We start from the raw sequence: 26,569 nt of genomic DNA, 5'->3' as shown, positions 1-26,569 counted from the left end.
GGATGTTTCGGTTCAGAGTATTCTCTATTTCCAAAGTCACATCAATGCTCAAGTATTGGAAACCATTTCTATCTAGTTGGAGGCGGCACGGAATAACAAGGCCCTCTGAGTTGTCTCCCTCCGGGTATAGGCAGGATTTGTCACAGTTTAGTGTGTATCCCGCATCATTTAAAGACCCTAAGCATTTCCGGCAGAGTTTCAGTGGGGCGTGTTAGATATAGGAGGATGTCATTGGCGTAAATTTAAATCCGCCGGTCATGTGTCTCCCAGGGCTTTCATAGAAAGCCTGCTATACCAGGGTGTGTCCGAATCCTACAAGCCAACGGCTCCGGCACTAGGGTAACCAGTAAAGGGGATAAGGGACAACCCTACCTCATCCCCCTTTTGATGCGGAAATCCGGCGAAGTCTCACCATTCACCCTTAGGTTTGACACTGGAACCTGATAGATTAACTTCACCCAGGTCAAGAACTTGGGTTCAAATCCAAACCGCTCTTGGACCTGTAGCGTATAGGGCCAATGTACAGCATCAAATGCTTTCTCAGCATCCTATGATAGCACTATCGGTGGGTCTCCACTCGTTTTATCTGTATCTAACCAGTTGTAAAGTCTGAGAAGGTTATACATTGTTGACCGTTTAGGCATGACGCCTGACTGATCACTGTGAATCTGGGGGGTAATGACCTTTACTAGTCGCATAGCTAGTATTGTTGTCAATATCTTCGTTTTGATTTTTTGGAGCAAAATTGGCCAGTAGGAGCCTCACTTGTATGCTGGGTTTCCTGGTTTGTGGATCACCGGAATCGTGGTCCAGGATATCAAGAAACAGGTGGAAATGTAAGTTTGTTCTTGGAGCAGTATGGTCGAGTGCAGCATCCTTTCCTAGAGGTGGATACTGGACACCCACTCTTGAGAGGGAAAGAGCATGTACAATACTGTCAATACCACACGGGTAGGCTACAATGCGGACGTTACATCGTCCGAGTTGTTAGCACGCATGGCATTACATCGCAAGTCGTTTCTACGACTTGCGCTAGATGGCGCGCAACACCAGGGAATGTGTTGGATTTTAAATCCAACACCTTCCCTGCTGTTGCGCTAACTGGAGTAGGAATAGTAATTTATACTATTCCTAAATCCAGCACGCCACCTAGCGCAAGTCGTTGAAACGACTTGTGATGTAAAGCCATGCGTGGTAACAAGTCGGACGATGTAACGTCCGCGTAGTAACCTACTGCATGGTAATGTATGGCGTAGTAACGTCATACATTCCTCTTGAGACGACAATGTGCCAATCACGTATCGGGGTTCAGTTGACCAGCCCCAGACCTCGTAAGGTATAATGATTTTTGAAGAATCAATTAATGCATGTAAGAAAGAATCATTTGGGGGCATAGGGGCATTTTTATGGGTATTTGGCGCAGGGCAATGCATCAAATCACCTTGCTGTGCTGCCCTGCATCAGCGTGAAAGGGCAGGAATGTGCCGTATCTGTGGCATACAGCAAATTCTGTCCTTTTGCCCTGCGCTGGCGCTGTTTCTGCAGCCTGGCATCATGGTGCAAGGGTGCCTGTGTTGTCTGCAGAATTGTTTGTTTTTATGCAGGAAGGGGCACCTTCCTACACAGAAACAATCCTGGGAGGCTTTTTCCTTTTTCTATGTGTGCTGCAGGATGCGGAAAGAGGAAGAAAACAGTAGAAATAAAGTTATTTGTCCTCATTACGCCTCACCTCCAGAGGTGTAAGGTTTTGGCTCGTCCCCTGATATACATGTTCTTGTAAACCTGGGGGGCGTCAAAATCCGTGGGTGTTGCGTGGAAAAACCCACTGCAACGCCCATGGAACGCCTCCCTGGGAAGAGTAAAGGGACACAGCGATTCGCACTGTCTCGCCTTACTCCGTATCTAATAGGAATGAAGGGAGGCTTTGTGCGGACTCATAGATATGATTTTGTAGTTTGCGAGGCTGGAGCATCACAAAAAGTGACGCATCAGCAGCATCAGGGGGTCATGAATATCTTATAAATTGTTATTATTTTCGGCCTAAACTTTGACTTTGTTCCAGGCACTCATAGACTACAGCGAAGAGTGAAAGGCAGTGATGAACATTTTTTTTTTTATAGCAGTCAGTTATCAAAATCTTACAAAAATCCTAACTCCGGTACCCTTAATTTGATTTTGTTTTTTTGGGTGTCTTATTAAAGATAAAAATATATTAAATTTTTATAATTGGAATGGGATTTTATTGTGTATTGTTTCTTTCTTCTTGACTGTTCCGGTACTGATACATGCTTTACGCCTGTTTTCCTTCGAGTTAAGTGTGACTGCTCTCTGCCACAGCTCCCAGGAGTGAGCTAAGGTTCAATTTAGAGTAAACGCTATTACGCTATTGGACCTGATAACGATTAGTGGCATTATCACTTCTTAAGGTCTCACGATCACCCCCAACTAATAATACACTTTCTCACTGAGTTAATATCCATCGCCGCTGTGTCGATCTTGTTTTCTTGGGCAGATCGGGTTCCATGATGGCAAACATCAGCTTCCTGGACGATGGATCTCCTTCCTTTTCCCCAGAGCATTCTGGGCCGCGGCGCCTCCTCTGTCAGCCAAACAGTCATGCGCACTTTGCATATTCTACACCCAGGTGGAGAACATCCCCAGACCACCAAAATATGAGAAAGGATGTTTCCTGGGATGTTCAGTCTGGAGAGGAATTTCCGATACGCAAGCCCTCTTTACCAGTTGGCCACAATTGGATGCCATATTTATGGCCGCCAATAACAGCTAACACCAAGGTGTTCTAGTATCACCAGGTGTGAGAATGATCACAAGGGTTTGGGGAATAACATGAAGACTTTGGTGCTTCCTGCACTAGAAATTCATGTTTTCTGGTAAGTAATGGCCATTTATCCCCAATAAATATCACTAGGTTTGACCTGCCCATGCTTAACACAAAACTCATAATTCTGATATGTCTGGTAACAGAACTTACTGCAACTACTGGAGTTTATCAGCCCACTTGTAGTGAGGGGCTCAGTATCAATTTTCCAAGGGACACGTCTATTTGTCGTGTATATAATTTCAGTCGTCCCTTTTGATGCCATGCAGTGTGAGGTCACACATTACGGCAACACTCTCATTGCGTCACACCTCAGATACTGTCCTCGCTGGTGGCTCCAGAGCCCATCTTGTTAGGGTTTGAATTCTATCAAGGCTCTGATGATGCTACATGCTGATCATTCCATGCAGGGTGCACAGTCTAAATATCGATTCTGAAATATCGACCCATAGAAATATCGAGTTGGAAATATCGAAGGTAAAGAATATCGAGGACAAGAATATCGTTGGACAGAATATCGACCCTAAGGTAATAATATCGAATTTCTTTATATCGATGAAGTAATATCGAAGTTAGTAATATCGATATAAAATATATCGATGTTACTAATATCGATATTTGTATTATTGTTCTGTATTTTATTATGTATTTAATATGTATGTGTTATATGTTTTTTGTTAAGTATTCTACTGGTTTTAAATTATATGTATACTATTTTTTTATGTTAATAATGTTATTTTTAAGTCAGTTTAGTGTTTTAGTACCGGAGCGTGTTCTGGGTTTATAGGGGAATAGGGTGGGAAGTAATTTAATAATACTAAATTAATTATTAATTTTTAGGAATTATAAATTAATTTTAATTAATTTTTGCATTTCATTTCTGTAGCGGATTGTGTGTTTATAGGGGAATTGGGTGGGAAGTAATTTAATTGTAATTAAGTAATGATTTATTTTTATTTATTGGTATTGATCATTTAAAATTTTTTTTATTATTAATTGGTAATTCTTTTTTTAAATTTGTAATCAATATTTGTAATTGATTATTAATGTTTTTAATCGGCAATTCATTTTTTTAATTGGTAAATAATGTTTTTAATTGGTAATTACTTTTTTAGTTGGCAATTAATATTTTTAATTGGTAATTATTTTTTATTAATTGGAAATTATCGTTTATCAATTGGTAATTAATGTTTCATAAAAAGTATATTTTGGTATAAAAAAACATTTTATTGTTTAATATGTTTTAATTGGCAATCAATTTTTAATAATCAATATGTTTTTGTTATGAAAAATATGTTATTGTTCAATATTTATTATTTGGTAATTAATATTTATTACTCAATATGTATTGTTATTTATTGTTAATTTATTGTAAATTAATTATTCAATTGTCATTATGTTTTTAATAACTATTAATGGGTATTTCTAAATGATGTAGAGTTATTTAAAAATTAAATTATTAATTATTTTAAATACAACATTTATTTATAAGTATGTTATGTTTAACTTTTACGATATCCAACACTTTCTCTACTGTTGCACTCTCTGGAGTTGGAATAGTAATTTTTACCCCTACGCTATCCAACACTTTCCCTACTGTTACACTCTCTGGAGTTGGAATTGTAATTTTTACCCCTACGCTATCCAACGCTTTCCCTACTGTTGCACTCTCTGGAGTTGGAATAGTCATTTTTATCCCTACACTATCCAACGCTTTCCCTACTGTTGCACTCTCTGGAGTGGGAATAGTAATTTTTACCCCTACGCTATCCAACGCTTTTCCTATTGTTGCACTCTCTGGAGTTGGAATAGTAATTTTTACCCCACTACGCTATCCAACCCTTTCCCTATTGCTGCACTCTCTGGGGTTGAAATAGTAATTTTTACCCCTATTCTATCCAACGCTTTCCCTACTGTTGCACTCTGTGGCGTTGGAGTAGTAATTTTTACCCCTAACCTATCCAACGCTTTCCCTACTGTTGCCCTCTCTGGAGTTGGAATAGTAATTTTTACCCCTACGCTATCCAACGCTTTCCCTACTGTTGCACTCTCTGGAGTGGGAATAGTAATTTTTACCCCTTCGCTATCCAACGGTTTCCCTACTGTTTCACTTTCTGGAGTAGGAATAGTAATTTTCACCCCTACGCTATCCAACGCTTTCCCTACTGTTGCACTCTTCGGAGTTGGGATAGTAATTTTTACCCCTACGCTATCCAACGCTTTCCCTACTGTTGCATTTTATGGAGTGGAAATAGTAATTTTAAGCCCTATGCTATCCAACATTTTCACTACTGTAGTTTTTTTGGGACTTTGAATAGTAGTTTTATTTCTTTAGCTATTTAATATTTTTGGTATTATTTTAGATAATGTAGTATATAATTAAGTTTAAAAATATTGAAAGTATATTTTTCTAATTTATTAAACATAATTATTTACGTTTTATTTATGTTATTGTTTTATGTGTGTAGATGTATTTGTAAATTATAGTATTTTTTAATAATGTATAAGTTATTAAAATAATTATTAAAACTTTTTATTAAGTAAGTATATCTTATATATTTTATGTATATGTTTAATTAGGGGTCAATTCCGATTCGGGAAACAAATCCTTACGACGATTTGTGTTCGTAGCCGTTTCCGTCCGAATCGTACAAATCCGTCCGAATCGCGTAGTACGATCCGTAGGTTACAAATACGTCCGAATCCGTGCGAACCGTACGAAAAACAAGGCTAAATCCGTATGACTTAGACTCTCACAGTGAACCGTACGATTCGTAAACATGCCGTACGACCCGTCAAGTACGATCCGGACCGGGTAATGAATACGCGATTCATACGGAACACGTCGCGTATAGGCAATTCGAACGGAGAGCCACACATTCACATACGCACCGTACCCTTAAACTCAAGGGGTGTACGCACGGGGTGTACGCACCGTACACCTATGACCTTGGGGTGTACGAACTGTACCCCTACGGTCCGTACACCTACGATCATGGAGTGTACGCACGGGGACATACGCACCGTACCCCTGAAATCCAGGGGTATACGCACCGAACCCCGATGCACCGTACCCCCTGCTATCATGGTGTGTACGCACCGTATACACGGGGGCTCCATATCGTACGCATTATGAGACGAAATCTGCTTTTATGGACGTTTTAAGCTCCCGTAGAAAAAGAGTCGTACGGAGTGTTGTCGATACGAATCGTACTTGCTGGGTCATAGATAGGTGCTTCGATCTGTACGGACATCGCGTATTGCGTGTTCGGAGTGCGAACCGTACAGATTACTGAGTCGTACGGTCCTTGGTACGATTTGTACGGAGAACTGCATTGGGTGCACATCGTACTACTTCGTACGTACGGGGATGATTCGGGATACGATTCGTACGGGAAAAATGATCCGTACGGCGATTTGGACTGGATTTTCCCGAATCGGAATCGACCCCTTAATGTTTTATTATTATATATGTATTATTTATTAATTTTAAAGAATGTTAAATATTTTTAACTGTTTATTTTATTTATAAGTATTATTTACTTTATTTTACAAATTTTTTAGCAGAAAAAAACGATGTGTTAAATTACGATATTTTTAACATCAATATACCGTATATATATTTTTTTTTTGTCCTTGCCATGTTATAGATAGGATGTCGATATGCTTTCCTTCGATATTCTTGTGTCGATATTTCTGTAGGTCGGTATTTTGAAGGTCGATATTCTGCCAGTGATTCTCCATGCAGCCCATGACTCTGGTTGTTCACCTACTTGAATCTTCACATGGGCTGTTTGTGGCTGTTGGACTCTGTTTGGGGCAGTGGAGCCCTAGACATGTCAGCAGCAGAGCTCAGAAGGTACCACTGTTGTAACTGTAACATTGAAGTGTCTTGGTAAATGCTTGCACGAGGGGAGAGACCCCCCCTGCACACGTTGTGAAGTTGTAGGGAAAGGTATATCTCCATAAGATAAAATATCTCCCAATGGAGAAGAAAAAAGTTTTAATAAGTGAGTATACATTTGCTCTGTAAGTTTTCCCATGTTCTTTGCTTCTTGCAGTTGGATTCTGTTTCTGATCTTCTCTGGGATTCTTCGTCGGTCTCCTGAGTTAGGATAAGTTTGGTACCTGTCTTACCTACTGCAATAATAATTTCCATTTTCAATCAAGCAGTATCAGATTGACAGGGAGGTATGTTTGCCATAATGTTCTTTTTAACTCTGTATGGGACCTTGGTTCCATTTCATATGGTTTGCTGTGCAGGGTGACCCCATGGTTACTTGGAGAAGTCACCCTTTCCACAGAAGAAGAGCTGAGCGGACCTCCACCACATCCAGTTGTTGACGCTCCTCCAGACCGGGATGTCCAGCATCGACAGCTGACCCGCCCTCACCCAGACAGGATTCCAACAGTTTGCCAACAGGGACAGGACAGAAACCCGGATGGATTCAAACCTCAACTTCACCCACTCCCAAGTCACTCAGCGTCACCCTGGACATCAACCTCATCTTCAAGGAACATATAGGAGGAGAGGAGTTGGCCTAAAGGCTAGGGCGGTCGACTTTGAATCTGGGGAACCGGGTTTGAGTCTCAGCAATGACGCTGAACATCCTGTGATTCTGGGCAAATCACTTAATCTCCCCGTGCCTAACAAAAATGAATGTTCCCTCATGTAACGCAACTGGTGCTATGTAAAGCACTCTGATACCCGATTCGGGTCAAGTTCATGCTGTATAAAACTCTCTGTAAAAATTTAAAAATATCATCAAGAAAACGATGTCGGTCTGGTACCAGCTCTCTCTCTACTGGAGAAAGTGAAACGAATGGTCCCAGAAAAAGACTTCATGGCGGCCATTCAAGCCCTATCCTCTCTTCTGGATGGTGGCAGTGCCTTGATCCATTGGGCCTCATTTATGAGAAGTGACGCATCGCTGCACGAAAAAAGCGATGTGTCATTTTTCATTGCGCCCTCCTTGCGACGCCAATGATGCGTCATATTTACAGTATGATGCATCATGGCGCACGGAGTTACAGATGCGTCAGTATTTCTGACGTATCTGTAGGTGCAAAAATTACACATTGTTGGAGTGTGTCACAAAAGTGAGGCAACTCCATGAATGGGTCATTACACATGGGCGTGTCCCATGTGAAAGGGCCTGTATCAGTCTTATGCCTGCCATGAGACAGGCATAAGATACTGATGCATTAACGTCCAAGAAATGGTGCTGTAAAATCTTATAGATTTCACTGCGTCACTTCTACGACCCTTTCTTGCGTCAATACGCCCCCTTGCATACATTATACCTGGCGTAGGTATAATGTAGCACAGGGGTTTTCAAAGTGACGCATCCACCTAGATACGTCACTTTGTAAATATGGCGCAATAAGGCGCATTTTTGGTGCGTCACAAAAGCGGTGACACACCGGCAGCGCAAAAGTGAAGCATGGGCTCATAAATAAGTCCCATAGTCCATAGTCTTTAAAACTCTGCGATGCTCCTTCAAGGGCAGTCTACATTCGGCTGCTCGTCTCATTAAGGGTATGGAGAAACATGACAACGTTTCCCCATCTCCAATGGAAGGAGGACTCCACTGACCCCCCCACCCCAAACCCCCACCACCGCTGGCCCTATCAGTGTGCGCCCTTTTCAGCCCAGTTAAGCTAACATCGTGTTCAAGGCCATGATTCTAGTGCACAAGGCAGGATATTCAAACTCGCCGTCGGTACAGACCCACCAGGATTTTGAGATCTGATCTCTGCACACTTGCTGTCTGGATAGCATCAGACTGGAGATGAAAAGGAGCAAAAGGGAAAAGACAAGGCCACATGCCTTCATGCATCCAACATCTCTGAGTCACCATGACCGCCCCAACCCTGCTCTAATTTTGCAAGGAGCTGAAGACCCAATTACATTACAACTCAGTAGCAGTCACCTCCTCTCTGAGAATCCATCCTCCACTCCAGTGGCTCATGACTGTATCTTTGCCTTTGACCCTGTCCATGGCTACATTCACATGATGGCATAAATTTAGTTCCGGTTGTGGCTCAAGTCATTTCCCTAGGAAACACAACAAAAATTGTTTCTGGAGACATCTTTTATTTCACCCCTTTGTCTGTGAACATCTTACCTTTCGAACCAACTGAGCAAATTCGCTGCTGTCTTTCGGAGGAAGACCTAACAGAGGTCGCGTAAGAGAATCCAGAGCAGAGCCATGGCCAACGATGAGCACGTCACCAGCTGGAGGGGAAACAAAGAGACACAGAAGAAACATGGGTACAGGGAACATCAATGTTCACAGTAGAATAGCAAATTCTTTACCTGAGATATCAATCCTTTGATGTGCCCACTACTAAACTACTCTCCTCCAGTGTTCACCAGAAAACTTTAAGTTTATGGATATTATGGTTCTTTTGAAAAAAAAACTCAATTTCTCTGCCAAATCACTGAAGCAGACAATGACAACTGGGCTACAGCCATCTGGTGAGAACAACATTCTCTTGGATTCCTTCGAGGTCGGCTTTCGGCTTGGTAGGAGCATAGAGGCGATCCCACTATCGAACCTGGAAGATCTTACCAAGGAGGTGTATATGCTTCTCAGCAAAATACACAAGATGATGGACGGAATGTTGCACAATGCCAAAACATTCACCCTCAGTCACAGATCTGGGCTTGATCCATCACCGTGCTTTAGCTCACTCCGCCACCCCAGTTCAGACATGGCCATATGCAAATCAGTCTGACCCTGTGCCTCATGGAAACAGTCCAGACCGAACTGCCAAGCCATGCCTTCCCTGGACCGGAAACAAGCTTCCTAGGACCGGTTTCTGGCATTTTAGCCGTCTTCAGCCAGGATAGGTTGGCTCCAGTGGCAAAGTGAGCAAGGGACTCACGTCTGGCATACCCTTCCCACATACGGTGAACAGCAAAACACACAAGATGATGGATGGAATGTTACACAATGGCAAAACATTCACCCCCAGTCACAGATCTGGGTTTAATCCAGTGTATAGGGTTCTGTCACTGTCCTGATTTTGCTGGGCCTGTTAGTTGCCTTCCACACCATGGTCCATCCACTCCTCTTTCATTTGACCACTTGTTGGTATCCGGGGCTCAGAACTTGAGAACAGTGAATTATTTCTTGCTAGACAAAGTGGGGGTTGTTTCCCGCTTATGATTCAGCAGGGATGATCCTAGCATTGCGACATTCAGTGCCAACCATTTTATGGATAGAGCTTTGCTCTTTTTTATCAACACTACATACATATTACCTATTATCACCCTGAAAACATCCCCTCTCACATAGTCAACAATCTATTCATGTGCCTTCCCTTCTTCGATTAGATGATGGAAAGTGAATGCGGATCGAACTCTTGAAGTTAAGTCACACCAAAACATAAGTCCTTTTCAATAAATGTGATCTCCCGCTTTATGCCCCTCAATTCTGGCCAGTGTCTATTGGCACTTACCCACAGCCAGGAGAAACAGTGAGAACCCCTCGCCTCCGCACCCTGAAGACGCTGAGGAAGGTCTTCCTATGACTCCCAAGCAACGCTGGGAAAACAGTCACTCATGCCTTACCCACCAGCAAGTTGGAGTACGGAAACACCCTCTATGCCAGAATCACCAAGTAACTCACTGGACAACTACAGACCATCCATAACTCAGCAGCCAGACTCGGCCTCAACCTCACACACAGAACTCACATCACACCACAACTCAGGGAACTCCATTGGCCTCCGATGAACAAACGCGCCCATCTCAACCTTCTCACACACACATTGAAGGCACTACACAACTTAGGCCCCACCCAACTGAATGGTTGCATCTCCTTCCACAACCACCCAGACATTTCCACTCCACGGGACTCCAACTCGAACACATCCCATGCACACACTGAACCCGTTCCGGAGGATGGGAGTTCTCCAATATCGCCCCTAAAACGCAGAACGATCGCCGACTCCACATCAGTTCCTCCTCTTGTTTTGAATTCCGCAAAAAGCTGAACACCTGACTTTTCAAATAATTGACCAACCATAGGCAGGGCTAGGCCAAACACCAAGCTACCCTTACATGTGATAGTGATAGTGTGTTTTACAAATACAGATAACATAACAATGTTGGCCGCTGTGATAGGCACCAATCCTTTTCTAATCCTTCAGGTAAATGTTTCCCAAGGATGCTTCTTTCTTCTGAATCTCTTTCACATCCTGTCGTTTTCTCTCTTAGTTATTGTATCTTGGTTGTGAACGCCTTGTTTGGCCAGAAATGAAAAACAGAAACAGCCTGGACTAGCACCTTCCTGGCATGTTTCTTTCCGCACTCCTTAAATCCACAATTCTATAGCAAGACTCCTTTCTGGAATACTCAGACCTGACCATCTCGCCCAGGTGCTTGAGTCCCTGCATTGGCTCCAAGTCAGGAAGATAATTATTTACAAAGCCCTGTGCCTCATGAGGTTTCACCTTTTTAATCACAAAGTTAGAGTTTACTGTCCTTCTTGGTCACTTTTTTCACCTCTAGTCTCCTTCGAGCTTTTCCGCGTTTGTGCCTGGTCTCTTGTCAGCCATAAACTTATTTACCACGTATAGACAGGAGATCTACAATGGGTTCCAGGCTGGCACAGCCAAGCACAGACCATACCTTCCATATTCATCCCAATGCAGATACATTGAGTAAACATACACACACCATCCATATCACATGTAGATTGAGTGAAGGAGTCTTGCAGGACGGTGACAGGGCATGTTAAAAAGGAGAGGTCAGTTGGGATCTCTCCCTCCCACTCCAGGTGCGGCGACTCCATTGCATGTGCATGATGGAATCTCTGTACTCGGGGCGGAGATTCCGACCCGAGTGAGGAAACACTGCACGAGTGTGGATGTAAAGATAGTACTCGGAAATTACCTTTGTGAACATCGAAACTTGTAAACTTAGACTTTTGGTACCTGGCCTACAAAGCTGACAAATTTTGCAGGGAGCTGGTTTCATTGGCTCCCAGCACCAGCCTTTCACTTTGTTTTCTCTGGGCCTCTGTCTCTTTGCAGAGAGCTTAGTAAGGTTTTTGGCCTCACCACACAGATGGAGATGCAACGGACCAGAAGCCGAACCTCTATCCTGCTTCACCACACAGGTGGAGATGCAATAGACATGAAGCTGAAACTCCTTTCGGCTTCACCACACAGGTAGAGCTGCAATGGACAAGAAGCCGAACCTCTATCCTGCTTCACCACACAGGTGGAGATGCAACGGACCCGAAGCCGAACCTATGTCCGGCTCCACAACACAGGTGGCGATGCAACGGACCAGAAGTCGAACCTCTATCCTGCTTCACCACACAGGTGGAGATGCAATAGACATGAAGCTGAAACTCCTTTCGGCTTCACCACACAGGTAGAGCTGCAATGGACAAGAAGCCGAACCTCTATCCTGCTTCACCACACAGGTGGAGATGCAACGGACCCGAAGCCGAACCTATGTCCGGCTCCACAACACAGGTGGAGATGCAATGGACCTGAAGCCGAACCTCTGTCCGGCTTCACCACACAGGTGAAGGTGCCTGGAGGAAAATTTGTCCCAGTTTGCTACCTGGATCTCTAGCTCGGTCTCCACTGTATCGGCTCAGTGTCTGCCTAAGCTGAGGAGAGAGTCCCCCTCCAAGCCTTGGTTCACGCCAGAGCTTAAGTCTCTGAAACATGTGTGTAAAGTGCTGGAGAGAGCCGGGTGGTCTGGGGGTTATGGCCCTATGGACAAAGATGCCCTGCGAGCCAAACAAAAACTTTATTATACGGCCATTGGTCTGGCCAAGGGCCAATACTATTCGGCTCGTATTGATCGGGCTAATAACAATGCAAAATAAAGTTTTGCCATTGTACAGAGATTTCTGGCACCTAGCGTTCAGGAGAACGGGGCTCTAACGTCGGAGACTTGGTGTAATACTCTGGCAAAATTCTTTAAGGATAAACTCACCAGCATCCAAGAGTCGTTTTCAACTTCGCTCAGGAAGCCTATAGGTGGGCTGGTGGTGGAACCGATGGTCGACTCAGCCCCTATGTTTCCCACTTTTAGCGTGGTGGATATGCCCAGCTCCCTTAGGATTTTGAAGGGCCTTAAGTCGGGTTCACCTACTGTTGGACATGGCCGACACTATTAATACTGAAGTTAACTTAATGATCAACCAGTCACTTCGAGAGGCGCACGTTTCTTCGGTTTGGAAGCAGGCACTTATCCTGCCTCTCCTTAAAAAGCCGTCTCTCGACCCCTTTCTTCCTGAGATCTATCGGCCTATTTCGCTCTTACCTAGTTTGCCTAAGGTCTGCGAAAAAGTTTTTACCTCCCAACTCTCTAACTATGTTGAGACTTCTGGCTTGCTCCATCCGGCTCAGTCTGGCTTCTGTGCTTCTTAAAACTCGGAGTCTGCTTTCCTTGAGGTGACTGAGGCGATCCGGGAGTGTCTAGATGCCGGCGGGAGAGCCGCATTGGTTATGCTAGATCTCTCAGCGGCATTCGATACGGTTCCCCATTCTCTGCTCCTAGATCGCCTATCAGAGATAGGCATCTCAAGCTTGGCCCTGCTGTGGATTAGGTCCTTCTTGGAAGGCCGGACATAGCGGGTCCGGCTCCCTCCCTGTGCTTCTGAGCCGCCAGGGTGCCTCAGGGGTCATCACTTAGCCCCCTACTTTTTAACATCTATGTGACCCTGCTGGCTTAACTTGGGGATAAAGTGATGGCCTACACGACGACACCCAGCTCTTGTTTTCATCGAGCAAGGAGGACGACTCAGTTGTGGCGGCTCAACATTGTTTGTCTTCGGTTTTCCAGTGGCTGGCTAATGCTCAGCTGAAATGTAACAAAGGGAAATCGGAGGTGGTCCTCTATGGCTCGTTCACTCTGGACTTCAAAGAAAGCTCAGGCTTCCTTATTAGGAAATTGCAGTTTGTTCAAAACTCGGAGGTCAGATTGCTTTTTGGTTTGTCATCTAGGCTCAGTGTACGCCTTCATTTGCGTGCCTTGCACTGGCTTCCTGTTGATTCACGGTTGAAATTCAAGATGTTGACTATCGCAATTTGGGCCCTCCATGGGCTTGGCCCCATCTACTTGCAAAGGAGGTTTACTTTTTACACACCAGGAAGACGGCTGCATTCGTCCGTCCAGCGGTTGCTACAGACCCCTAGGTTCAACCGCCAAAGACTGGGTGGCAACTACGTTTGTGTGAAAAGCTCGCTTGGCTTGGAACACGTTGCCTTTGGCTCTTCGGTGTATCCAGGACCCTTTGCTCTTTAGGAAAAAATTGAAAACGTTGCTTTTCTAGTTGCTGTTTTGTGCTTCTTTTGGTCCTTTCCTCTAGCTTGCTCCTGGACACTTTTGAGTATCTGCGCACTGTACAAATTAAATATAACATACCATAACATAACATGAAGCTGGAACTCCTTTCGGCTTCACCACACAGGTGGAGCTGCAACGTACCAGAAGTTGAACCTCTTTCCTGCTTCACCACACAGGTAGAGATGCAATGGACCTAAATGATACTAAAGACCTGGCTGTTTGATCAGTAGCGGCCCCCCCTCATACCCCCCAGCGCCTTGAGACCCACATGGGTATGTAGTGGGCTTAACAAATGACTGATTCATTGACCTGAAGGCAAACCCCCTTTCAGCTTCACCACACAGGTGGACATGCAATGGGCCTGAAGCCGAACCTCTATCGGGCTTCACCACACAAGTGAAGGTGCCTGGACCTCATGCGAACCTCTGTCCTGCTCCAGCGCGTGTTTCCCAGTGCAAGGGGTTTCTTGGCAGGGGACAGGACTAAGGGGTGCAGTGGCACCGGGGCCCTAAAACGGGAGCCCTTCTTGCCCGAGCTGCAGTTAGAATATGTGAGTATTTTAAAGGTGGTGCCCCCCTGGGGCCTGGCACTTGGGTTACTGTTTGGGATGGTGAGTAGGTGAGGTACAGGGAAAGAAAAGAGACGGCAGTGAGAGAGGAAAGGGAAGGAATAACAAGAGAGGGTGCGAGCGAGAGAAAAAGGAAACAGTGAGAGCCGGGAAGAATGGGATGAAGATGAGAGAGAGAAAGAGAGCGGAGAGATGGACCTACAACAGGAGGGGTGGGGCCATAAATAAGGATGTTAGCGAGGGAAGGGAGGAAGGCGAGAGGGAAAGTGAGACAGAAGAGAAGAAAGAGAGGAAGGGGACAGAGAGGAGAGATGAAGACAGGGAGGAAGGAAGAAAAGGCAGGTATAGTCTGTGAAAACTGGAGACCCGTAAGCAGGGGCGGAGCTATTATTAGTGCAGCAGGTACAGCAACACCAGGTCCCGTGGTGGGAGGGGCCCACGACATCACAATTATGTCTGTATTTTAATATCGGCCAGGGTTGGGTAGGGGGAAATTTTCCTTGCTAGCATCAGAGCCATAGCGGGCAGACTACACCCCTGGTTGTACTTAGTTCGTGAGGGGAGTTTGATAAGAGTATGAACATGTTTTACTTTTAATACCTTTGACGCAGTATATGTTTTGCATGTGCTAAGGGCCTGTACACTAAAACCAGTGCTTAATTTGAGCCTGTGGTTTCCCGTACTCAGCACCCACTTTTAATTGTCAACACTGGTGCTTGCGACAGTCTGCCACAAGGTGGCACTGTCTGGCTAATGTAGAGAAGACCACAACAACAGGTAATTATTATTTCAATGTACATTCAAACTGACTAATTCCTGCCGCCCAGGCCATTTTATAGCACTGGGGGCCTGAAATAGTTCGAATTGTTACATTTGTAGGAGTCTGAGGGTTAGTGGTTGTGTTGTTACTAACATTGGCAGCGCTGACCGGGGCAATGTGTGGCGCAAGCTGCAGTGGCCTCCTGACAAGAGCCCTGGCTTATTGTTTTTTTTTTACAAATTAAGCACTGAAAAAAGACAGGGGAGGAGTTACCTTTCTGTTCACAATGACGGATGATGGATTTCACGGCCGCGGAGCACCGGTTGGTGAAGTCTTCATAACTCTCAGTTGCAGCCAAGGAGGAAACTGCAAGACAGGGCCTGGAACAGAAAAACAGCACACGTCACTGGTGACGTACGTACCCACGTGTAAACATAAACAAAACACGCTGTTTATCCTGAACCCAGGGCTCTCTGGGATGTATCCGGAATGTCCGTGTAACGCATAGGTCTTCAATCTATGGGGCGCAAACCCCAGGGGGTCCCTGGATTCCTAGCAAGGGGGTCGCGCACTCCCCAGCTTCACTTGTCCCTGCAATTCAAAACGTGTGCGTTCCTTTTGAAAAAGGACAGCCCTCCTGGGACGGTTAATTTAAATCGTTATCAACCGCTTCTCTGAATGAAATGCAAATGTGCCTTATCAGTTCATTTGCAAGTGTAAAGGGTGCTTGGGAGCAGTTCTGGCTTTAATTAATCAAATCACTCCAAGCTTTGTGATGACAAAGATTTGTTTTTTTGAGTGGAAGTGCAAAGCGTTAACAACTGGGCTGGGAAGTGCTTGCTTTTAGTTTTAACTGCATTTACACAGCCCTTAGTGCCGCTCCCCCCTCTTTACTCAGGCATCATTCTCCTCTACAGCGCCATGAAACCGCCTGGTGTACGTGCGCTTCAATAAATACTTTAAAATTCAAATTCAAAGAGGTGTTGAACGGACAGCTATGGAAAAAAAGTTTGCATTACATACACTCTGGTATTACTAAATTCTATGTTTTGGAAGCACCATTTTATTGTAAAACTATTTCCACCTTTTGCAACTTCTATCTTACACCGTGTAATGTAAGTATAAAATAATGACTTACATATACACAGTGCTTTCTGTCACAGGCTGTTTCCTCGTAGCACTAAAAATACGCATCACTATTCTCCACTGAACCAACCAAGATGTAATTCTGTGGCTCTCTGGTTACACACAGACCTCTGCAGTGCATTCACTAATATAAATGTAAATGTAAATGTAGTATACTTGTAAAGCGCACAGCTGCCCCAGCAACGGGGCGTCCCGGCGCTGTATAACTCTGGGGAACCCGTCCTGGCTTTCCCTGTGGGATGGTCCCTTGCTGGGAGTCCCCAAGGTGGAGCCAGGCATCCCCGGAATTGGTGGGGCCGTTGTGGAGATTAGGCAAGCTAATGCCCAGAGTTGCCGAGTGGAACCCCTGATTAGAGTAAGCACCGAAGCGAGAATTATCGAGTCCGCTGACCAAGGTCCACGACCCTGCCGCGTCGGGAATCGAACCCTGGTCCCGGGCTGACTTCTGCTCTCAGGCCTGCCGCCTCTAACCAGTGAGCCACACTACTCCACTAGAGGTTTCATAATGTTCTACAGTGCATTTCCCACTGAGTAACAACTTTTAAATTTATTTTACATTATTTCTGATGTAGATACCTGACGGTGAAAGACCTCAAACATACAGAGGGCCTCATTTATGAAAATTGTTGCATCGCTGCCACAAAACAGCGATGCTAGAGTTTTGCCTGCACCCTCCTGTGACACCTTGGATGTGCCGCATTTAATGTACGGCGCACCATGTTGAAAGGAATTACAGATACGTCAGTATTTCTAGCATATCTGTAGGGGCAAAAGTGACACATTGCTGGGTGTGTCTGAAAACAGATGCAACTCCAGCAATGTGTCCTTTCACATGGGGCCAGCCCCATGTGAAAGGGCCTGCGTCAGTCTCACGCCTGCTGTGAGCCATGTGTAAGATATTGACACAGTAGCGTCCTAGACGTGTCGCAGGGAAATCTCATAGATTTCACTCCGTCACTTCTACGACCCTTTATTGCCGGGGAACGCCCACCCTGCAAACATTATACCTGACACAGGTATAATGTAGCGCAGGCCTTTACAAAGTGACACATCTGCTTAGATGCGTCACTTTGTAAATATGGCGCAACGTGGTGCATTATTTACGCCACCAGTCACAATAAGTGACGCAATGGTGGCGTAAAAGTGTGGCAAGCCTTCATAAGTAGGGCCCAGAATATTTTGGGGCTTATTTATGAGAGACTTGCATCGCCAGAGCATCACTTTTTTTGACCCTTCAGTGGCGCAAGCCTCTCAACCATACCAATGACACGGTGCAAAATCACCCTGCGCGGCTTTGCATGGCCTCATAGATATGGAGTAAGACATAGCAGCGCAAGTCACTGCTTTGAAATACTCTGCGTCAAGAAGGTGTTCCACTGGCTTTGTGTGGGGTTCCCACGCAACACCCATAGATTTTGATGCTTTCCAATATTTACAAAATCACGTAAACCTGCGGCAGCTCCAAAAACAGACGCCTCCACAGTGGACGCGTACTGAGGAGAGAGGTTTTCATTTCTCCTAATTTTTTCCTCTTTCCATGTGTGCTGCATTCTGCAGCTCACGTAAAAAGAGAAAAACGCCTAACTGGATTGTTTACGTGAAGGAAGGTGCCCTTTCCTATACAAATATAATCCTGCCAGTGTTGTTGCTAGGCAGCAATTTGTGCGCCAACGCAACGGAAAAGGACAGGAATGCACCGTATTTCATAAACACGCAATTCCTCATAAATTAGGCCCTTTGTTTTTAGCTACACCTTTGACAACACCCCAATGCTTACTGACCTTTGGTTTGCTAAACACTGTTTAATATTTCCCCACTGTAAAAATGATTTGCTGTAGGAATTGGGGGCGTTTATAGTTGTCGATGATGAAGAGTACATGGTTCTAGAAATTTTTGTCAGAAGGGGGTCCTTATGCCTAAAAAAGTTTGACAAGGGGGTCTCGGCATCAAAAAGTTTGAAGACCTCAGGTGTAAAGGGATGGAACACCTTCCTTTAATTCCAGAAAGAAATAGGACACTTTATTCTGAGGCACATCCTGGTTTCCTCGTGCCTGGCTCTTGGGAATTATCTGCAGGAAACGCTGGTAAGTTTCCTCTAGTTTTATTCATAAATGTCTTGGAGAGTAGAAATCAAACAACTCCTCTGTGCACAGTCTAAGGATCAGCTGACCCTAGGACCTGTACCGCATTCCATTCCATTACATCCACTCTATTCCACATTCTATATCACATCACTATAAACCTACACTGAAGCAAAGATAGATTTCAAAGGTAAACTCAACACATCTACCCACTTGAATGACAATAAAACACTGTACTTAAAACACACAAAACAACATAAAACTAAATCCAAAAACATGCTGTACTCGTACCACAACCGGTTACAAGAAGGTATGTTACTGTGTATTCTATGGAGAACGCTGTGTGTCAATGAACCGCTTGCACTTTCCTGCATCTCAGCAGCATCTTCATCAGTACTCTCCTCCCCTCTATTCACCGGACACTCCTCATCCAACCATCTGGCATCACTCCCTTCCATCTTATTGTGACGACCACCACACTTCACTCTCTTCTTGCACATCACAAACTGACTTAAGTGCTATACTTTACCATCACTCAGTCTTGCAGAGTTCTTAAATAACCCCATGACGTGTAAGTACTCAGAAACTGTACTCTGACCCTTCTTGACCTTTGTGGGCAACTTTACACACAACATGTAGCCTTTACTCAAATAAATAATGTTAGCTCCTTTTCTCTTATCCTAATAATCCTAGCAAACTCCTTCTGTCTTCACAATATTCATTTTCACAACGTCAGAAGACCAATGCCTTCGCCTTGCTTTTACCATCCAACTCTGAGTATCTTTCGCAAACATAATAGTCAAAGGATTATAATCGGTAATAGTGGGGGTGTCCAATACAGCCATATCATTTTATAGACAATTAATTATCCAATTTAACTTCCTGTCCTTTGCCATTTGTAACTCTCCCTTAGTCACTCGATTAAAACTTTCCACTTCCCCATTATCACACGGGTGGTAAAGCAAAGTAAAATTCAGTTTCACGCCATTATGCTTGAGAAAACCTTCCAAATCTTTATCTTAAACCAAACACCATTATCTGAGATATTGTCTCTGATTTGTCAGAGTGAAATCCCACGCCTGAACATTTTCAATGAATTGTCATAGTGAAATCCCACAAATAGACAAACCCGTCTTGCTTATGAGAATAAAATCCCACAGCTGGACATTGTCTCTGATTTGTCAGAGTAAAATCCCATCAATCTCTTGACAGTCTCACTGTGTCGTCAGTCTAGAATGCCCTGCTGGATCTCTCCCTCTCTCTCCTTTTCTCTCGGTCCCTCTCTCCCACCTTTTCTCTCGGTCCCTCTCTCTCACCTTTTCTCTCGGTCCCTCTTTCCCCCTGAGAGTTGGGTATTTAAAAGCCCATGCACAGAACTCACAATTGATCATTTGGAAGATTAAATATTCATAAATTGCCTAATGCTCAAACAACTAAGGGGCATATTAGCAACAACTTGTGAAAAGTATCGCAAACCGCGCTTAGCGCAATTTCTTTTATCGCCTCCTATCGCTGGATTTAATCACAGAGATAACGCAGTATTACCAATGTTTATCTCCCCGGTGATAAATTACCCAGCAATAGTGGCGAATCTCATGTTTAACACAAGATTTCTAGCAATAAAAATCCTTTCGCTAAAGAAAATTTAGCTAATAGACAGGTGGGCACTTAGCCGTAGAATCCACCTCGCATTGACTAATCAGGGTTAGTGAGCATTTTTTTATTGCGTTGCGGGTATTGCTAATAGGCGATAGCTGTGTTAGCGACTGCTTTCAGGCGCTACCAGTTTGGGTATGCCCACTTTGCATGTGATTAGTGATAAATATCGCTGACATGCAAAGCGGGCCCCAAACCGGTCGCTATCGCCTGGAAGCTGTCCCTGACTGCTGTTAAAAAAATTGCCGCTTTATCGGCAATAAGTGCCGCTAAAGCGGCGATAACACCCTTGCTAATATGCCCCTAAGTGCTTTGAATCACAAGCTCATTTGTAGAGCACACTCTCTCCTGAGACAGCCTTGGGTTCTGCTGACAGACAACAGATGTCCATTGATACTCAGGCCAATGCCACTCATGTTATTCACCCCTGAAGAGGAAAGGCTGAGGATCCAGTGGGGTTCAATCCCTTGACCGTGGTGGCAGCGGGTGCATTCGCCCACTGAGACACCAAACCTGAGCAGTTTGTACACAGACGTCCTCTCTTCCCTGTTGTCTGCCCCAGACATACTCTCAAATGAGCAGATACAACATCTGGAAGGCCAGACAGGGCCCAGATTCCACACCTCATGGCACGTGGGTCAATGTTTTATTTCTCAGCTGTGGAGCCATAGGACCTGATTTCAATGCAGGGCTTCCTCAGTTAGCCGCATGGTGTGATCCTGGGCAAATAACTGTATCAGTCTTAAGCAAATGGCTTTATCCACTTTACTCCTGTGCTGGGGTCTCTTCCCTGTCTGAGTTCACAGCATCGACACAATGCAGGGCAGCCAGCACCAGGCGCTACATGAAAACCGCAGCACCCTTTTCACTCACCTGTACTCCGCGTCAATGTTGTATCCGGCGTCACTCAGCTCTGACAAGGACATGAAGGGGGGGACCCCCCTGCTCGACTCCCACTTCGCCCACTCAAAGAGTCCGGGCTCCAGGCGGATGGGGACTGTCGTGTGGATTTTGAGGCCTGCAGAGAAGTACGTTGTTTTTTTGTTAAATAGTTTTTATTAAGAGAGTGAACACATATTAAAAAAAATACAGAATTCAGAGGATAAAGAACATGATATAAAACAGAGGTTAATACAATCTATTTCAACAAGAATACTACAAAAGCACAGACTGTTAATACTGTAATAAAACACAATCGTATAAGAAAAGACAAGCAATGTGGATAAAAAATCATATTACCGGAATACAGTAATGTGTTCTAGAGGAAAAAAGAAAAGGGTATGTTGTATGTATTTTGTTTTTATAGAAAAAAAATCAATGAAGGCAAAAGAAAAAGAGAATAGAAGAAGTAAGTGTAGAAGAGAAGGAAAGAAAAAGAAAGAAAAAGGAATAGATAAAAAGTAGGTATTATAAAACAGGTGAGCGTGAGGACAGTAATGTAGTGAAAGGTAATCATAGTAAATCTGACCTAATCTTTAGAGGATTGGAAGAGTGAGAGACAGAAGCAATTCTATGTTCATCACAGATTAAATTCCACCAAAGCAAAAAGTATAATTTAGAATTGTCTTTCCAACATGTTAATATAACTTTGAAAGCTACAGCAATAAAAAGGTCAAGTAAAATAGTTTTTGAAGGGAGTTGGTCAAAATCAGGAGATGAAGTGCCTGAAAATATATTGTGAATAGCAAATGTAACATCACATGAAAAAATCAAATCAAATTTCGATCGTAAACCTTGGGACAATAGTAAATGTATCAATGATCCTTCAGAAGAAAGACAGGACCAACATAACGGTGATATAGAATGGTCAAGTTTGTGTAACAAGAGGGGAGTAATTACAACTCTGTTATAAATAAAATATAAAGATTGTGTAATGATAGCAGCTTTAGACGTTTTGAATTTTTTTTGCCACAATCGATCCCATTGAGGAACAGAAAGCGATTCAAATAAATCCTGTGCGAAAGCTAATTCGATAGGAGATTTACTCTGAGTACAAGTAGATAAGGATAGGGTTTAATATATAAAGGATGCACTGGGAGTTGGGTCATAAGAAATTTGAAGCAGAGGTGTAATAGGTGAATATGAAATAGGAGTATGATTGTAATTGTAATTTTGTAACAAGTTTTGGAGAGCATGTGATAATGTATTATGTTGCTGTATGCAAGAATTTGGAAGATTAAATTCCTCTTGTAGTTGGGGAAAGGGTAAAATCGAATTGTTAATTATCAATTGATGTACATACAAAATTCCCGTTTCCTTTCAGTGCTTGTAGTAAAACGATTTGTGACGAAATTTGATGTGTTTATTAAACCAAATTGAAGAAGTTGGTATGGATCAAAATTCTTGAAAAAATAGTGTGTGTACTAGATGGTGAGAGTATTTTAAGATAGGATATTTGTAAATGAAAGTACAATTGGTCATAAACATAACATCTTGAAAAGAAAAGTTATTTAACATCGTACGTTCATCAGCAACCCGTGTTGGCATAGGCAAATCTTTATTGTCTTTAGACATGGCATAAAATTGGCGAATCAAAAAAGCATTGTGATATAATTTGAAATCAGGAAATCGAACACCACCCTCTGATTTTGGTCGGGTTAATTTAGAAAGGGAAATACAAGTACGTTTATTGTTCCATAGAAATTTGGTACATAAAGAATTAATCTATGAAAAATAATAATTAGGAATTTTAAAGGGTAACTTTGAAAGTGTGAAAAGCACTTGAGGATCAATCATCATTTTAATCGCATCCAGTAAGTTAGACAGTAAATTTCAATGATAAAACAATTTTTCCTTTGATCATCCCAAGAAGGTACATTCTATAGGGTACAAGAAAAACGTATGATTTCTATTCATTTACATAGCGCTGTGTTCACTAAAGATGACTTCAGGGAACTATTGATGCGGGGAAGCCTAGCCCGTTTTGCATAAACGGTAAAAAAATCATATTTACAGAACTGCGGTCTGCATTCAGAAAACGAATATGTGATTTTGTGTAAAATAGTAAAAGCTGAAAGGAGGACAATGTGAGTGCTGAGAAGTTCACTTTGACATTTAAAGATGCAGATGGCACATTTATGCACATCTTCAGGAGACTAAATATTCCAGTCACCCCTGGTGGCTGGATACACAGACAGGCTGCACAGTACCACGGACCTCTTGGCGCTATACTTCGCCTTGACTGAAATCGTCCTCTGTTTTTTTCTCTTAATTACTCCCATTTGAATGGCCCTGGGATGGGTAACATCACAAGGATGAGAGGCTGACGCAACTTATTTCTACAGAGTTGACAAGGATGTTATATTTGTACAGCGCAAACCTAGCCAAAATGCACTGCAGTGCTGTACATGGTCAAAGACAGGCATAAAGCGAGGAGACAGGGTTATAGATGTTGAATGTACTGAGATGTAGTGTCCTTTAACGAGGTGTCTTTTCAACTCTTTACTGAATTGGGCATCTTTGGAAGGCCTGTGCAGACCTCGACGAGTTTCACACAGCAGAATTCCATGAAGTTACCTATCAACTACGCAAGATTCCATGGAGTTGGGCGAGTGGTGGAGTTTTAGTACGTTGTGCTGCTCGCGCTGATTTATATTGCCGGGAGCTTATCCTGCGCTGTAAAATCAGCATGAACTGCACCACGCGGCGTGCCAGAAGCGCTGCCTCCTTCTGCCACTAGAGTAGATTTTCTTCTCGAGCGGCAGCTTTCTCAATATGAGTGGAAGCAACCTGCTGCAACCGCCTGCATTGAGAAATCTTGCCGGGAGACGGTCTAGCGCTCGCTCGCCAACCTAATGCGCTCCAAGCGGAGCATGCAGTGGACAAAACTCTGTGAACTCCCCTGGAGTAGCGGAGTTTACCGCCCACCCCTAATTTTGGGGGCCTGACGGATAAGCACATGTTATTCCAGAGCCTGGGAGTATAAATGGCAAAGGACTGTGGTCTTGTTTATTACTTTTTTACACTTCTTCGTCCGTAGTCTGATGGTGCCCTGGTTGATGGTGAGCTGAGAGCCACCAGGGACGGTGAGCTTGTCTGCAAGATAAGAGTGGGTGCTGCTTGCGATGGCTTTGTAAATCAAGGTCTGGTGTAGCTTACTTTAAGAGTGGGTGGATGTGGCCAGTCTTGAGTGCCTCTTGGAAGACGCCTTGAGGGATGCATTGATGATGGAGTGTAGGGGTGAGACAACTTCCCCGGATGGAGCTTTAATAAAGGACGAGGCTAAGACATCATCTTCCAGTGGCTTTGAGGGAGAGGAGTATGTAGGTGAGATCTGTAAGAGATAGGGCTTTCAGCGGTCCTGTTACAAAAACACCAACTTGCACCATCAGGAAAGAAATTAGAAATGCTCATGGTCCAGATAGATAGGATAGCTACAGACTTGCGAAACGCTATTAGGAACATGAAGAATACTCTACTGCTCTCAGAAAGTTATCCCTCCAAAATTATCCAGAGTCAAAAATCGGCACACAATCTCCACAATAAGCTCAGCACAACCCACTGCCTTTTTCCAGTAGGATTTACCGTCCACGTATCTTCCTTAGATATTTGTCAGACATTGAAACCCAAAACCTACTACTTTCTTACGATACGACTTCCAACATCCCGGATAAGATAAGCGACCGGAAGATTCAGGTGGTCCCAATTAATGTCAACAGAGTAACAGATACAAATCACAGAAAACCCAACTCTAATAACCTGAAAGAAATAACGCTAAGCGCCAGAGGGGCCAGACTCCAACTCTATCCTAGAAAACCCTACAAACAAGATCTCAGCAATGAAACATGTAGCTGACCTCATCATGAATCAAGATACTGATGTGGCTATTCTAACGGAAACATGGTTATCTGAATCATCCTGCCCATGTCTAGACCTGCTGGTGCCTCCGAACTAAAAAATTGTAAGACTAGATAGGCTAAACAAAACGGGAGGAGGAGTGGCCTGTATCCACCGATCTAATATCACCATCTCTAAAGTTCTCTCAGACCCTATAGAATCATGTGAATACCTGGGGCTCACAGCAAGATTCACAGAAAACCAAGTTTACAAACGGCATGCATTCTATCCCCCCCAGACAAAAATCTAACTTTCATAGACCATCTAATGGAAATTATTACTACTAACTCATAACCTCACTCCAATGATATTTTCCTAGGAGACTTCAATCTTCACTGGAACGACATTCAAGATAATCAGGTCAACATTCTTAAAGAATTCCTAGCTGACCACTCACTAGTACAAGCAAGTGCCCTACCAACCCACTCCAAAGGAGCTACATTAGACTGGATTATCTCCAGAGAAAATGCGATCCAAGCAATCTCAACCGTTCCCTGTGACTGGTTTGATCACCATATCATCACTTTCCAAATACCAGCCAAAAAAATAGAACACAATCTCGTAACCAATCAAACCCAAACATTGGGTGAGAGTCACTAGAGATCTGAACTCGGAGATTCTAACAAAGCAAGGCGAGAAAGAACTTCAACCCCCTTCTGAACTAACGGATGTCAGCAAGCTCACAGACCACTACAATCGTACGATATCTAAAATAATTGAAGACATTGGCCCTTTAAAACTTAAAAAGAATACAGATCAAAGTTAAAAACCCATGGTTCAACGGATCACTTAAAGAAGAAAGACGTTAACTCAGAATAACAGAACGAAAATGGAGACAAACTCCGGCATCCCCCACTTAAAAAAACCTAAGAATGATCAGAAAAACCTACAATAAAAGTGTATTTAAATCAAAAAAAGATTCTTTTAGAAATTAACCTGAAAATGCAAAGAACAGACAGAGGAAACTATTCGTTCTAATAAAAGAACAATTTAACAAATTAGCCAAATCTTCCCTATTAACCTCTAAATCAGATCTGAACTGTGAAGATTTTGCAACATTATTTACTAATAAAGTCAGCTCATTGGAAAGAGACCTCAAGAATAACGCTGAAAAAGTCTCATACCTAAGAGTTGAACTAGGGAGGAACCCTGCCCTACCGACACAAGTAATGCCCAAAAATAATGCCCATTGGTCAACCTTCAAACTATATGATCAACATGACATTACCAAAATATTACTTTCTCTGAAACCAAATAGTCATTACAATGACCCTCTGCCGTCAAAATGCTGGCCCTCCTGCAACCACATGGTCATCCCCTTCTGGACAAAGATAATTAATGAATCGCTTGCCCAAGGATT

The 26,569-nt window shown here is 43.5% G+C and overlaps 1 protein-coding gene across 1 annotated transcript in view; it reads right to left on the bottom strand.

Moving 5' to 3' along the window:
* Positions 1–26,569, bottom strand: part of UBASH3A (ubiquitin associated and SH3 domain containing A) — a 188,143-nt gene that overhangs the window by 12,923 nt on the left and 148,651 nt on the right. The window contains exons 11-13 of the mRNA XM_078658361.1: positions 21,247–21,391; positions 15,764–15,870; positions 8,968–9,077 (exon numbers count right to left, since the gene is read on the bottom strand). Of these exons, the coding sequence (XP_078514487.1) occupies positions 8,968–9,077; positions 15,764–15,870; positions 21,247–21,391 (362 nt within the window). The remainder of the gene's footprint in view (positions 1–8,967; positions 9,078–15,763; positions 15,871–21,246; positions 21,392–26,569) is intronic.

The sequence above is a fragment of the Lissotriton helveticus genome, chromosome 8 (genome assembly GCF_964261635.1).
Source record: "Lissotriton helveticus chromosome 8, aLisHel1.1, whole genome shotgun sequence".
In the NCBI taxonomy this organism is placed as follows: Eukaryota; Metazoa; Chordata; class Amphibia; order Caudata; family Salamandridae; genus Lissotriton; species Lissotriton helveticus.
Note: the sequence above shows the minus strand (reverse complement) of the source record. Positions and strands in the feature narration are given on the sequence as shown.